A 14,912-nucleotide genomic window follows, 5' to 3' on the forward strand; every position below is an offset into this window, starting at 1 on the left:
AAGTGTTTGCAAGTGAGTTTAATCATTGCTTTGTATTGAAATCCTCCTTTACAGTGGGCTGAAAGAAATTAGAATAGAGTATCTGTTAAAGAAAAGTCATAATGCTTGTAAAGTAAGAGCCAGAACAAAAGTTTTAAAGTCTTAAAGGGTCTAAAGTAAAGAATTCCTTTATTGGATCACAGCTATCATATGTATGGGATTAACTTAATGTTGCAGTTGGATATTATTTTAATTCCTTCTTATGCTGCTGTTTTGATTTATCAATAATAATACAGCAGAATACATGAGCGGGTTTCATTTTAAAACCCCAAATAAAAACTTTAAAATAAATTGATGAAGTTTAGTTTACAACATTTTAAAGTTTTACCCCCAGAAATACCAGTGTTTTTGACATGTGGATGCTAATGACCTAACACTGATTTCTGACAGAGCAAAGCAACCCAAACAGACCATGATGAAAGACCACAAAGTCAAACTTCTTTTTCTTTTTTGTTTATTGTGGCAAGAAAGTTGGAAAATAGAGGACAAAATACATCATTTTCACCCAAAATACAGTGGATTACTCAAAGAAAGTACAAGTACATTAAAACTTTACTTCAGTGAAGTACTAGAGTAAATGTACTAAATTCATCCTTTCATCCAGTGCTGTTGGACCTCCAGCCCAGTGGTGATGTTGAGCTGGTGAAGCTCAGTGGGGGTTTTGCCTGATGCCTATTTGTTTTATACACACATGACTGCTGGGAATTCTAATAGCATGCACATCATCGTGTTATTGGATGATCCTGGACCAAGGCATGGCCCTGGTTGATCTGGACTCAGGCAGGGTCATGCCTTGTCTCAGATTGTGTTTGTGCTAATCAAGTGTGTAGCCGAGGTGAGGAGGGTGACGTTCAACATGAACGTGGCGCTATGAGGGTCAGCACCTCCAAGTCTGAGTGATGGAGGCCCTGGGATCTTGCTGGTGAGGTTTAGTATAAATAACCAAAGACTGCCAACTGAAGGTAAATATCAGAATCGCCTGTTGTTGATGAAAGTAAATACAGAAAAGCAGAATGAGCCGTCTTTAATTGATGGGGGTGATGATCAGAGGTGCAGAGTTCCAACCATCATCTTCCAGTCCAGGACTGAAGTATGGGTAGAGTTTCTCAGTGAAGGAGCAGCCAGTAAAGGAGTAGATGTGAGCTGCAGTATCAGCGTCATAAAAGGAGACCAGGCCATCCTCATAATCCACAAACACTCCCACCTTCTTAGGAGCAGACTGCAGAGAGAGAGTGACATCAGGGCCAGCTTTGTATTTATTTCCATTACTCAGGCCTACAGTCCAGAAACCGTCTGCAGGACTCGGTGTGATGTCTCGCCTCCTGTTGATCGACTCTCTGGCCACTCCCAAAGTCCACTCGCTCTTTCCTTCAACCTGAACCTCAAAGTAAAATCTGCCTGAAGAGAAACTCTGTTTTCCTAAAACAGCAGCACTGTAATAAAATCTCTCTGAGTTGTAGGGAAGATGTTTCATCACATAGGTATCATGTACTTGTTTCTCATCATCAGACAGGACGAGGTAAGGATCTGCTGTGTCTGGATCGAATGTCACGTCCACTGCATAGCTCTGGACCCTCCACAGCTTGGCCATGGCGAGCATCTTGGGTAGTTTCTCCTTCATCTCTGCAGTTTCTTCCAGCTGAAGCACAGAGAGCAGCTCCACCTCCGTCTTCCTCTTCTTCAGCTCACGGATGTCCTGCTCCATCTTTCTGATGAAGCTTTCAGCCTGCAGCTCTGTTTGTCTCTGCTTCTCTCTGATGGTCTCCATGAGCTTGGCCTCACCTTTCTCGGCATACTCCTTCAGAACAGCAAAGACCTGAACGCCATCTGCCATCTCTCTGTCTGCGTCCTCTTTACCGAGCTCCACTGAGTGTTTGAGCTCCTCAATCTTCAGTCGGATCTCCTCGATCATCTGCTGGATTTCAGCCTCCATCTTCACCCCTTTCTCTCCTTTACTCATTTCTTCCAAAGGATGATTGAATTTCATGCAGTCCAGAAGTAATGAAAGAAACATCACACAAAGAAGCAGCGCCATTGGTTTTAAGCCTAACCCAAGAACTTCTTCCTGTCTGGCTGGCTGTTGCTCTGCCCGTCTGAAGGTATCGACCATCTCAGAGATCAGAGTGTTGACCTGCAGCTCGGGCTTTGGGTAGAACATCTTCATGCAGAGGGGACACTGGAACGGGACGTCGGCGTCAACGGGTTCAGTGATGCAGTTTTTGCAGAAGTTATGTCCACACGGTGTGCTGACCGGATCGGTGAACACATCCAGACAGATGGCGCACAGAAACTGATCTTCAGTCAGCAGACAGGCGGCAGCAGCCATGTTTGAACACTGAGAACAGAAAGGAAAGACGCTGGTTATCCAGTGCAGAATAATACGTCCTGTGAGCTGAAGCAGAGCTCTTGTATTGTCCTGCTCTGAACTCTCTGTTGAGTTCTGCTGTAATTTCTTTTCTTTCGTCTCTGCTCTGTTTGTTCCCTGTCCTGTGCAACATTAGCATCTCAGTGCTGTTTCACCATTATAAGTTTAAGTCATGGATAAATTCCACGGTGGACTGTTTTACCTTAGTTTCTGCCAGGTGTTGTTCAGGTTTGCTATTCGTCCACCTTTGATGCATTTTTGGGTTCAATATTAACACATTTTAAGAATAGTCTTTTAACAACAGGACAAAATTGGTGTTTTTTCTACTTTAGCATGTAAACATAAAGGATCAGACACGTGACTCAGAAACTGATTCTAAGGTTTCCATTTTTGTTTTTAGTACTTTCCACACATAAACCAAAACTGAAAACATCGCATTTAATGTTTTAGATTCCTCAGAGAAGCCTTTGTTTTCGGGGGTATAAAGTTTTAAATATTTGATCGCGTAGTTTATCCGTGCGCTCATGGAGGAGTACAAAGTATTTCTGGAGGTTGGCCAAAGGGGAGGGAGCAAAACAAACAGGCTGAAATGAAACTTTTAAAACGCTCCAGTTTAAGATCACAAAGCAGTTTACTGATGCGTGAATCACGTGGCGCTTTGCACGCAGAGCCTCAGAACAGAAGCGCAAACACCTGGAACTTTTCATGAAACATCCCCTTCTCCCCTGAAACTTCCTAAACTGAATTTTCATGTTTGCGTTAAGAGTTTTCAGCTCGACTCACCAAAGCTGGGCGGAAACTCCCGAAGAAATCCGATTAATATTTGTTTGCAGACACAAACAAAGCCGTCTTCGATCAGCTGCACAGATGCCGCGAACTGAAAGCGCATCAGTGTTTGAGTGGACACACTTCCTGTGTGTGTCCTGTTTAGCTCCACCCACACCTGAGAGGATGAACAGCTTGAGGAAATGACGTGTACAGACCAGCGTGTGTGTCGGCTAAATAAAAAAACGAATAGAGACAGATGATCTTTATTCCTCTTGACCTGCAGCCCAGGAACAGCTCACAGAGGGCAGTAACTTTAACTCCACCTCACCTGTGGAGCCCTCGGATCTACCACCAGGTGTCCTCCTCTCCAGTGTTGTGCCAAAAAGCAGTTTTCGATGTTTCTGTTTATTTTTATGCCTCATACCTTTGCTAACATTGGCAAATAGACTGTAGTTATTATGATTTATTACGGTGTTATAAACAGAATAAAGAAATGACCTGTAGCTCGCAGGACTTATTGTCTTATTGTACATTCATTGTAATCAATAGAGTTCCTTTTTGGACGCTTAAAATATCTTTATATTACTGTGATGTTATGTTTGTCCCAATTTCTGCTACCCTCTTGGGTAGATCTCTCCTAAAAAGAACATTTTTAATGTCTATGACACTTTTTCCTGTACAAATAAAGGATATAAGAATTCACTTTGCCAAAAACAGATCGCCATGTCCATCTTTTGATAGGAATGTACTTTCTGGCCCCAAATAGCTTGATGCCATTCATGACAGATGTATCTGATAGATTATAGACCAACAAATCATTTATAACAGTTTAAATGCCGCCAGTCACTTTCTAGATCTTCTCCTCCTCCCATAAAGCTGATCAATCAGATGCAAATACTGCCGTGTCTTGTATCTTCAGCCCCTGACTTGTCTATGTTTTCCTGGACAGTTGGTGACTTGTTTCACCTCCACCTGCACTCCCAGCCTCATGTACAGCAGATACCAGTGACACCAGCAGGGAAGAGAAGTGGCAGATCTGCCTTCAGCTCTCATGAAGGCGGCCTTAAAACAGATGGCTTGTATTGATTCAAAATCAACATTACTGCTTTAGACAGACTTGATTCATCTTAATAAACAGTGAGAACAACATAACCTGCTCACTAAACAGTTCAGTCACATTTCACATGCATCTGTGGAGTTTCTCTTCCCTCTTTGTTTTCAGCCACTCGGTATCCCAGGTGGCCGAAAACTGTCTCAGTCACACATGGAGGGGATGTGACTGAGACCTTGCTGGCTAATGAGACCAGTGCAAACATCAAAAACAAATAAGATGATCATGATTATCATTCATCATCTATTACTTCATTCATTTGTTGTACTATTAATAGAAATGGGTGCGGAGGGCTTTATTAATAGGAAAAGCTGTAAAATATCAATTCTGTGCACTCCTTCACATTTTCCAAAGCCATCCAGTGGTCCAGACTGGAGTCTTTGCTGGGCCGCTTCTGGCCCAGTGCCTTATGTTTTACACCCCTGTTGTAGACTTTGCAGACTTGAGAGAGATTCCCCGGTTCTTTATACGCAACCACTGTAGGTCAATAACTTCTGTCTTCTCTCTCCTGTATTTTGTCCCAGTTGTTGGTCTCTCGTTACTCTTCTATTTCCCTGTGACTCCCACTCATGTCTAAATCCCAAACTCATGTAATCTGGATACATTTCCTTTCAGATGAACATAGCTGTCAAAATTCAGCGCTAAATATCAGAACTGACAATAGACAAAATTAGTTTTTGTACAGTTATGGTTCCGCTTTCTCGACATCAATATCAGAGTGAGTTTTTAAAAACTATTTTTTACTTTTGTTTTATTTCAGATTTTTATTTACAGTTCTGTTTAATTTCTGTTCAAATAAATCCTTGATAGTCGACACATCTAAGGAGCTTGAATAGAATTGGGACTGGACTTCTTTGAGTTACGTGAAGACGTTTCACCTCTCATCCGAGAGGCTTCTTCAGTTCTAAGGCCAGTTGGTGGAGAGTCCCAATTTTAAGCCCTGGGGAGTGGTGCTTTTCTTTTCAAGCTCCTTAGATTACCATGACCTACACAGGATTCCTCTTCTTGGACACCCACACCATACGTGTACAGAGAGTCATCTGAACCCACTGCGTGATGCCACAGAAGTTAGAGGACAATTCTACTCAAATTCAACATGCTCAATCTAACGATTATCAGACCACATGACTGCAGTCAAAAGAAAAAACAAAACAAAAACAATGTTCAGTTCGCAGTTAAAGCGTACACTGAGGCATCCAGAATTCTCCTGAGAATCCTTCGATTTTAAGATTTCTTTAATCACACAGACACTGGTTAGCTCATATAGAGATGCACAGCAAACATTACAACAAAGACTCCAGTAAGGGAAGAGGTGGTGGGCTCTGTGCTGCTCACTACACAGTTCAGTCACAGTTCACGTGCATCTGTGGATTTTCTCTTCCCTCTTTGTATTTGGTCACTCGGTATCCTGGGTGGTCAAAGACTGTCTCGGTCACATGTGGAGTGGATGTGACTGAAACCTGGCTGGCTATTGAGACCAGTGCATTCTCCAAGCTTTCACTCATAAATGTGGGATTATTATCTCTCCCCAGGTTAAGATGCAGAGGTGTGGCCTGCTCATCCACCTAAATCTAGTAGGGATTTAATACAGGAATTTTCTGATATTTAAACAGAATGTGTGCTTAAATATATAGTACATACTAATTCTTTGGGATTTTAATATGCACAGTTCTTGTACTTTAATGCCGATTGTAATTGATTTTTACATCCTACTGAGTTTTTAAAGATTGAACAGGACCAACAGTCTGTGAGAAAACAATGCAGAAGAGCTGAATCATCCTCAGCACAATCAGGTCTGTCTTTAAACATGCAACAGTGCATCCTCTCGATAAGTAAATAAATATTGTCCTGACACATCCATCAAAGTTTAGATGGATCTGCACCGATCTTTTGCAGCAGCTGCAGTATTGGTGAGTTTTTCAGTCTGTTCTGATTCCAGGACACACAACGTTTTCATGACCTTTTACATGTTACTGATACTAATGACTCTGTAACCATACTATTGTATGTATGTACTATTATTTCACTTCACTGCTGGATTTGATGAGGGACCACAGGATGTTCAGTTCACATCTTCAGAACTGTAATATTTGTGGCACTAGTTCAAGTCTTATTTGACGAACAGGTCCTCTTCCATCGCGGCCTTGTTGGCCTGTGGCTCCAGTGCGTATTTCTTATTGATGCTTATCATGGAAAGACTAAGACTTTAAATGCTGTTGAAAAACTTTACATCTTATTATAATCTGAGCTCTGTGGTCTGAAGGATCTTCTTGGAGTCGTGGTTTTATTTTCCAGAGAACTGACTGGTCAGCTGGTGGTGACTTCACAACTGTTGATATCAGTCATCAAACATAAGGTAAAAAGTAAATGACCTCTGTCACACTGAAAATCCAGGATTAAACATCACTAGGCCCCAAATCCTGTTCCAACCTATAACATGAATCACAGATGAACCATTAATCTTTCTACTGAAACAAATTTCAGCATTTTGGGGGTTTATTTACACACCATGAGCATCTGAATTACAGAACAGTACTGAATACTGTTTACAGTTTGATACTAAAAGCTGGCTGAGGCCATCAGAGCAGGACAGGTGGACACGCAGCTGGAGTTTCCTTAAAAAAACAAAAAAATTATAATAATGTCCTCACAGAAATACATAAATATTAACTGGAGAGGTTCATTTGTTGCTGTCTCCAGCCCCTCGATCGCCACTAAAGGATGAGATGAGATTGTAGATCCTTGTGGTGTACGGGACAAAGTCTTTCTTATAGGTGATGACAGTTTTGGAGTGTGCCGTCTTGTAGACCTCCTGGTTTGGATCCTGCGGCTCTTCCACTTCTTCTTTTTTCACTGAGTAAGAGGAGGGCAATCATAAACATTCATTATCAGTTACTTCTATGAATATATGTGTCAGCAATAAAGGGTAGCACTGTGTAAACAAACTGGATCAGCTGATATTGAAAATAAATGAAATTTGTTATTTCAGACTAGAGAGAGAATCTGTTTCTTTATACGCCACAGCTGCAGGTCAGTAACCTCTGTTTTGCCCTGTTTGTGGTTCCTTCCTCTCTCACCAACCAGCAGAACGTGAAAACTCAGAAAAGTCTCAAATGTATGTAAGCTGGATACGCAGCCTCCAGGGTAACTTATTGCATGCATTTGCAGGAAGAAAGGGGCACGTTTCAGAGCTCCTCTTAGATTCGTCTCATTTTAATATTTCTTCAGTTTCTTCACAGTAAATGAGTAACATCTGCCAGCATACCCGATTATACTAATCAAAAAGAGGCTGTTGAATAATTCGGCGTACTTCAGTTTGAGAATATTGTTTGCGCATGTGTGAATTTCACAGTTCACGTCGCTCACCTAGCGCGACCTCGCAGCGACCTGTGTATTTCAGGTAAGCGTACGAGCCGATCATGGTCCAAATACCAATCGCGTACACGGCGGATACTCTGGCGTTCCACTTCAGCAGATCTTTGAACTTCATGGCTGCTTCGCTCCACAGCGCTTTATCCTTCGTGAACGTGTTTAGGTTCCTTTCGCTAGAGCGTTATGGGCGCCGCCATGACAGTCACCCCGGAAGTACTAAAAAAATAACCGGTGGCGTGTTTTTTTTTTCATTATTTTTTAATTTTATCATTAAAATTTAGAAATTGTTTTCAAATGATGATTATTTATGTCACAGGGTTCCGAGTTGAAATCGCTCACAGTTCATAGACTCACACCATTTTTCAGCATGTGTAACTTTATAAGTGCAGGATATCCCCATGAAACTGCCGGGGTTGAAAAACATATTTAAGCTCTGTTCAAATCAAATCAGTTTTACACTGGCACTGGGAGAACAGGCCTTCACACAAACTGCAGAATGGATGGACTTCCAATTAGCACTCCATTATGCACCAAGCTACCAAGTCTGAGATGCAAGCAGACCTTAAAAGAAGCTGGTCTTCACTCCAGCCAGGCATAATTCTCCTGTTAAACTCATTGTCCCCCACTGGACACACCACTCGGTTTTCATGCCAAGTCCTGAGATCTGGTTGATGAAGAGGAAGAGTATGGACATAACAGAGGATGAAAAAACATCTTGAAAATATATGTTATAGCTTAATTACGGAATTATATAATTATTTCACTTTAATTTGTTTTGTTTGTTTTTTGTGTTTTTTTGTTTAGTTCTTCAATTCAATTCAGTTTTACTTACAGCTGGTAAGGTAAGAATCACAACAACAGTTGCCTCAAGGTGTTTTATATTGTGAGGTAAAAATCCTACAATGATACAAAGAAAATGAAGAAAACCCTGAAAAATCATATGAACCTCCATGAACAAGCACTTTGGTGACAGTGGCAAGGAAGAACTCCCCTTTAACAGGAAGAAATGTCAGCAGAACCAGACTAAAGGAGGATCGGCCATCCGTCGTGACCGGTTGGGATGAGGAGAAGAAGACAGGACAAAGACATGCTGTGGAAGAGAGCCAGAGATTAATAATAACCAATTAACAAATGCAGAGGGGTGTATAAACACATAGTGAGTGAATAAGAAATACTTAATGCACCATATAAATCGCCCAGTTACCTACACCTATTGCAGCAGAACTAACAGAAGATTCAGGTTTACGTGATCCAGGAGGAGAGGCGTGTAAGACTGCTTCCTGGTCCCAACTCTGGATAGTAACGTTTTGGTGGGTTTAATAAATTTGGTCATATTTCTAGAAATGAAATCAGTTTTATCCACTTCAATAATTTCTGATAAAACATTCTCACGGGTGTTTTCGCCGTCACATTAGTAATTGGGAATATAAAATTTGATGAAAAAGTGTCTAAAGAGAAAATGAGATAAAATCATATTCCCAGGGCCTTGAACAACAGGTTATATCATTGGCTAAGATCAGCTTTAGCAGTCTTTTTATCGTCATACTCGGGGTTAAGGTGTATCACTCCCTGGTGGTCTAGTGGTTAGGATTCGGCGCTCTCACCGCCGCGGCCCGGGTTCGATTCCCGGTCAGGGAACATGCTTTTTGTTAGAGCATAACTCATCTTTTACTCAAGCGATTCAATGATTTCACGTGAACACACCTGTTAGGTCACGTGAGGTAAACGCCAAAACGGTTACGTGCAAAAACCTCGTGTTTCATTTAGTAAGTGCGCGTTATACACATACAGAGATGTTGGCCAAAGTTTTTGCGAAAAGAAACCACTCCTTCGAGCCGGATTCGAACCAGCGACCTAAGGATCACTGTGATCAGCTTCTACAGTCCTCCGCTCTACCAACTGAGCTATCGAAGGGGGATGCGAGCTGAGCAGCGTCACAGCTGTTTTGATAAAAATACCCACTGGGATCTGTTTTTCTGGTTTATGTCCCTCATTGCAGCCACTAAAGATCTGACCAACACAATAATGAAGTTTCAGTCTTTCTTTATTTTTCTCTTGTAGTAATCATTCACACTCCAGCAGTTACTCTGGAAATATTTACACTTTCCTTGTCATGTCTGTGACGCTCTCCCGTCCCTTTCTCTCTAGCCCATACTAACACCCAGCATCAAACCTCCCACCTTCATGGATAAAAAGAAAAACCTACATTTCAAAGTGCTCAAACGGCCTCAGACACTGCACACTTCAGGTCCGGATCAGCCAGATGAGCCAGTCAAGACAAACAGAAATTAAACTTTGTTTGTTTCAAAGCATTCTTTTATTAATAAAAAGACAATTTAAGACCTAATTGATCATACAAAATCAGCATTCTCCTCAGTCGCTGTGCAGTGTTTGAGCCAAAGAGCTGAAACTGCATCAACACAAGAGGAAGTTGTGATTTTTTTAATAACATTTTCAGATATTTTATTTGCTGCTGAACGAAGGCTGGACGATCCCATCTACAAATATCTGCTGCAAAACCTTCAAATGTCTGCAGAACAGCTGCAGGACAGATGATATGTAGAAACCTCACAGAACAGCAAGTGTACAAGGTGTCTGACTCTCTATTCAAATTCATTACATGTCACACTCAGATAAAAGTCTACCATCAAATTCCTTTTCCAAAGAAAAGATGATGCAAATCAGTTTCTGTACACTGACAAGGGGGAGAAAAAAGACATTATATTTAATAATACTGTCTTTGTAAACACATTATGACTTAAAAAAACAAACAAAACAAAAAAAAAGGAGCATAATCAATACAACATAAATGTACAAAAAATGAAAAGAAGGCAATTTAATCTATAGTAGTGTCAAGAAATATGCTATTAAAAAGCAAAGGTGTACCTAAATACCATTAAAAAAATGTAATAAAGAAGTGAAGGAAGTACCATTGTTGTATTCACCAAAATAAAAGCTTAAAACGGGAGAATGTTGGTGGCATACACAGTACACAGACGTCGAGATAAGAGGTCATTTAGAGACCCAACTCAGAGACTGGGCAGAGTGTTTTCAGTCGTGGAGACAAGTGGAGAGACAGGGTGGGAGCACGCTTTCTTAAATGAATCCTTTACAATCACAGAGCGCATCATCATGAAATGCTGTCATGGTGCTAATTGGTCCGTTAAGGATTTACGATTGGTTTTCAAACGATAACTCAGTGTGGGTGTGGCTAAAGCCCAGCACAAACGTCCATGGGGGTAGAAGAAGCCGGTGGTCGTGTCGAGTGACAGGAGGCTGCCCTAAACTGGATGGTGGTGCTGTGACGGCCCTAATACTCAGGAAGACATTTCACTAGCTGTTTATTTGACACCTATTGAGAACAAGAAGAAGTAAAATTTTAAACCATGAAATTTGCAACGTTTGTCTACAGTTCCCCAGAACGCCATTTATTCTGGCCCATCTCACAGCGTTTGAAATCCCCCCAAAAGAGCCAATCAGAAGTCAGTTTGAGCTGTGTGGTGGTGGGCGGGCGCAGCAAAGATTATGACCTAGTGTGGTTTCTGTTCTCATGGGAGGAGCCAGAGATGTTTATAATGTTTAATGTTTGTGGGCTAAAAAGCTTTTAAGTGGTCAAACCTTTGAAGCAGTTTTTAAATCAGATTCGACTGGCGACTCTATAAATGCAGATGTTTCAGAGATGAGGAGATTCCATCTGTTTTCTATCAGCAGCCTCCTCCAACACCGCAGCGTTAGAACCAGGCATAATCTCTCGAGCGTGTCCAGGGCCTCTTCCTTGGTGGACGTGCCTGAAACACCTCAGCTGAGCTCCATCTGCATGAGGAGTCTCATTTCTGCTCCTTGTGTCCTCAATCTTATCCCTTCGGTCCCTACCTGCAGCTCAGGGCCACAGGAACATCGTTTGACCGGCAGATCTGCAGATTAACCTTCACCCTCAGATTAGCCTGTTTTTGAAGATACTAATTCTCATGCGTCTGCTTCATGCTCAGCTGCAAACAGTTCTAGTGTGAGAAGGGGGTCACTGCTGGCCGAAGCCCAGTGATAACGAAGCCCTACAACACCATAAATTTGATATTGTTCTTTTTAAAAAAGCGTGCAACAGCCCTTTTTTGTCACTCAGCAGATCTCCTGAGCCCTCTCCATCCTCCCCGACCTTCAAACCTCCTGCCCAATCTGATCCCATCCTCACGCTCGTGTCTCCCTCCTCTTTAACCGCTACCCGAGACGTTCATTCAGCTGTAATGAAACGCTTCATAGAGAGAAAAACTGCATCCAGTGAAACCCTGTGATCTGTCAGAAACAAAAGAATGAAATAAAGAAAATGGTACCTGTGTCTAAGGTTAACTCGTACCACAGTGGCTCAATAGTAAGACTCCGAAGGCGCCCAGCAGGTGAGCGGGGGTCGGTTTGGTCTTTAGTCATTTCACACACACACACACGATCGCACAGAGCTGAGCTCGTGTAAAACAATCAGGTTAAGAGGTAAAATATGGAATAACTGTAAATGAGGAGGATTATAGTAACAATGAGGAAATAAAGTGGATAACTCAGCCTGCAAACTGACATGTAGTTCAAAAGAAAACCCGCCAGGGGGCGCCGCAGCACTGCACTTCAACCGCAGGCGAGCAGGTGGTTTGAACAAAGGCAGCACTCAGCCTCTCCTCCTCTCCAAAAAGTTAGTGTTACTCTACTCCTATCCTACGCTACGTCCGTGCACCATCCCTCGTTCTTCCTGCTGCCCCTCCTCCCTCTGTCCTTATAGCCCCAAGCTGCTCCGTAGTCTTCCTCTCTTTGTCCTTCCTCTCCCAGTTTTTATTGAACTGCTCTAACTTTTTTCCTTCTTTTTTTGACTCTTTCCCAGTAAAGTAAACTTATTTTTATTATTTTTTATTATTAGTACTGATTCACTCCGACCGCTGTTTAGTACCTAAATCCACCTCTTCCTCCTCGTCACTCTGGCTTTTTCTTGAGCTGCTGCTGCTTCTTCAAACTTCCACTCACTGCGGTTGATGTGACTGAACAAATTCAGCATCCCCCGTTACCCCAAATCGCCCCTGCGCCCCCTGCTAAGTGCTGGCAGAGAGATTCTGTCTCCTCCTCCTCCTATTATCTTCATGGTTCAGCCACCTCCTCTTCCTCGCCATCCTCCCTTCCACCCTCCGTCTCCTCCTCTCGCGTTGCCCTCTCACTTCTCCATCAGTGCGTCGTCCTCCGTGATGCCCTGAGCTCGCAGCTCTTCCAGGACGTTGTCGAGGTGTCCGGGGTCGGGGAAGCCGTGGCCCGTCAGGTTGGAGCCGAACTCAGTCTTATGATGGACCTTAAAGTGAAGGGAAGCGACGGGAGAACGTGTCAGTCTTTACATCCCAAACTAACAACCAATCCGATTCACTCTTAGGTCTGAAGTTACCTCGTTCCAGATGACGGTGTCCGACTCTCCTGTAGTGCTTGAAGTACCGACTGAGAAGATCAACCTGCGGTCCCACGCTACCAGGAGCAGTCTGAGTACCTGAGGAGAGGCAGAAAAAAACAGATTCAGCCCAGCCTAAAATCAAACATCCATATTTTCCCCGCTGACTGCAGACTGGTTATAGGCACTGTACACTGTGAGGTACCCGACAGTATTAGAGAGAGAAAACCAATAAGATAACCCCCACAGTGACAAGGCCTTGGTAAAGTGGGGAGGAAGATACCTTTTAACAAAAGGAGACCTCCAGCAGAGCCAAAGTAAGGGACTAAACTAATCAATTGAAGTGCCCAGTGCATCATGGGAAGTCCCCCATCAGCTTGAGCATTTAGCAGGACGACACAGGGGTCACCCAGACTGAGAGGTGGTACCTTGGGAGAGGAGCCTGGTAGCAGAAGTCTCCGCCTCCCATTCTACTTTGAGCTTAATTATACTGAAGTGAGGTGTCCATCTCTACAGCTGACATTTCCAAAACTGGGTGACCCAAACCGAAACATCTAACACTAAAATCTGACAGCAAGACAAATGGACGTCTGTTGGTGGTTACCTTGCGTCCTTTCTCGCTGTCTGGGAGGTAGCAGTGTCGGGGAAAGCCTCTGGCAGTGAAGGGCTTCCCTGGATTCGGGTGCTCTGGTCCCTGAAAGGAGAGGAGCAACGTTAGAGGGTGTCAAACGCCACCTGTGAGGGCAAAACAGGGCCGCTGGTCCAGGTGTTTGAAGCGTTGGAGGTACCTGAATGCCTGGTGGGATGTTGTAGATGATGCGTATGGTTTTGCAGTCGGGGTGGCCCGGTAAAGAGTGTGGGATGACATGGTATTCCATCTTCCCTGCCGGCTGGTTTCCAGTCTTCACGCCGTAGATGGTTTTACAGGTGGGACACTGGAGACTGAGAAGAGAGGAGGAAGCAGATCCATTAAACGAAGGACTTTCCTAAAACCCGAGAGGACGATGAGGAGGAGCGTGGTCTGGTTCCAACCTGCCGTCCTTGTTGCCGTTATTGTACATGGCCACCAGACACTGGAAGTGGTACTGGTGCCCGCACTGTGCCAGCCGTCCAACTGACTCCGCCCTGGACACAGGCCCCACCCCTGGACCCTTGTATCCAGACGGACCCCCCAGTGGCTCCATGCAGATGGTGCAGTCCTGGGAAATATTCAAACAGAGGAAAGGCTCATTCCCCTTTATCTCTGCACGTGGTATGGAATTTCATAATAAAAAACTGAGGTCTCACCTCCTCTGGTGGACTTTTTACTTTTTGCAGGTATTTCTTCACCACCTCCTCTGGAGTTTTACCTGCGCACAGAGAGAAGGACGGGAGACGACAGGATGAAACCTGCGGCTGATGGTTAAACATCTCTACAACTGTGAAAGCTGAAAGGACAGAATGGAGAGATCACCACGCGTACCTTTGCGAGCCTGTTTCTTGGTGGTCTTCCTGCAGCAGTGGCCGAAGCCGGGCACCGGCTTGATGTCGCTCTTGCTAACAGGCGGAGGGTGAAGCACGAGCTTCGGAGGCCTGGTCAAACACACGGGCAGAGCGGCAGCACTCATCAGGATTCCCGTGATCCCTGAAACACAACCGAAAGAAACAGTCTGGTGAGAAGAGCGCTTTGGTTTCTGCATTCTTACTAACGCTAAATTTGTTTATAGTCAATTCAATTTTATTTATACAGCGCCAAATCACAACAACAGTCGCCTCAAGGTGCATTTAGATTGTAAGGTAGACCCTACAATATTACATACAGAGAAAAACCCAACAATCACGTGACCCCCTATGAGCAAGCACAGTGCGAA

The 14,912-nt window shown here is 43.5% G+C and overlaps 3 protein-coding genes and 2 non-coding genes across 6 annotated transcripts in view; 1 reads left to right on the top strand and 4 right to left on the bottom strand.

Moving 5' to 3' along the window:
- Positions 1 to 504: 504 nt before the first annotated feature.
- LOC134628782 (E3 ubiquitin-protein ligase TRIM21-like) lies at positions 505 to 3,291 on the bottom strand. The gene is made up of 2 exons (XM_063475548.1): positions 3,188 to 3,291; positions 505 to 2,374 (listed from the first exon to the last, which is right to left on the bottom strand). Exon 2 carries the CDS (start codon positions 2,363 to 2,365, stop codon positions 1,064 to 1,066), a length of 1,302 nt encoding a protein of 433 aa, XP_063331618.1. The 5' UTR covers positions 2,366 to 2,374; positions 3,188 to 3,291; the 3' UTR covers positions 505 to 1,063.
- Positions 3,292 to 6,739: 3,448 nt separating this feature from the next.
- LOC134628783 (small integral membrane protein 26-like) lies at positions 6,740 to 7,856 on the bottom strand. The gene is made up of 2 exons (XM_063475549.1): positions 7,650 to 7,856; positions 6,740 to 7,136 (listed from the first exon to the last, which is right to left on the bottom strand). The coding sequence occupies exons 1-2, from the start codon at positions 7,771 to 7,773 to the stop codon at positions 6,964 to 6,966; spliced, it is 297 nt and encodes a 98-aa protein (XP_063331619.1). The 5' UTR covers positions 7,774 to 7,856; the 3' UTR covers positions 6,740 to 6,963.
- Positions 7,857 to 9,221: 1,365 nt separating this feature from the next.
- Positions 9,222 to 9,293, top strand: trnae-cuc (transfer RNA glutamic acid (anticodon CUC)). Its single transcript has one exon. It is a non-coding gene; the product is annotated as a tRNA-Glu (tRNA).
- Positions 9,294 to 9,481: 188 nt separating this feature from the next.
- Positions 9,482 to 9,569, bottom strand: trnay-gua (transfer RNA tyrosine (anticodon GUA)). Its single transcript is given in 2 exon segments — positions 9,482 to 9,517; positions 9,533 to 9,569. It is a non-coding gene; the product is annotated as a tRNA-Tyr (tRNA).
- Positions 9,570 to 9,681: 112 nt separating this feature from the next.
- Positions 9,682 to 14,912, bottom strand: part of LOC134629572 (E3 ubiquitin-protein ligase DTX1-like) — a 40,449-nt gene continuing 35,218 nt past the window's right edge. For both annotated transcript variants that reach the window (XM_063477020.1, XM_063477021.1), the window contains exons 6-12: positions 14,525 to 14,686; positions 14,350 to 14,411; positions 14,095 to 14,261; positions 13,851 to 14,004; positions 13,667 to 13,756; positions 13,063 to 13,161; positions 9,682 to 12,972 (exon numbers count right to left, since the gene is read on the bottom strand). In XM_063477020.1, the coding sequence (XP_063333090.1) occupies positions 12,841 to 12,972; positions 13,063 to 13,161; positions 13,667 to 13,756; positions 13,851 to 14,004; positions 14,095 to 14,261; positions 14,350 to 14,411; positions 14,525 to 14,686 (866 nt within the window). In that variant the 3' untranslated portion in view covers positions 9,682 to 12,840. The remainder of the gene's footprint in view (positions 12,973 to 13,062; positions 13,162 to 13,666; positions 13,757 to 13,850; positions 14,005 to 14,094; positions 14,262 to 14,349; positions 14,412 to 14,524; positions 14,687 to 14,912) is intronic.

This window comes from Pelmatolapia mariae, linkage group LG6 (genome assembly GCF_036321145.2).
Source record: "Pelmatolapia mariae isolate MD_Pm_ZW linkage group LG6, Pm_UMD_F_2, whole genome shotgun sequence".
NCBI classification, from domain to species: Eukaryota; Metazoa; Chordata; class Actinopteri; order Cichliformes; family Cichlidae; genus Pelmatolapia; species Pelmatolapia mariae.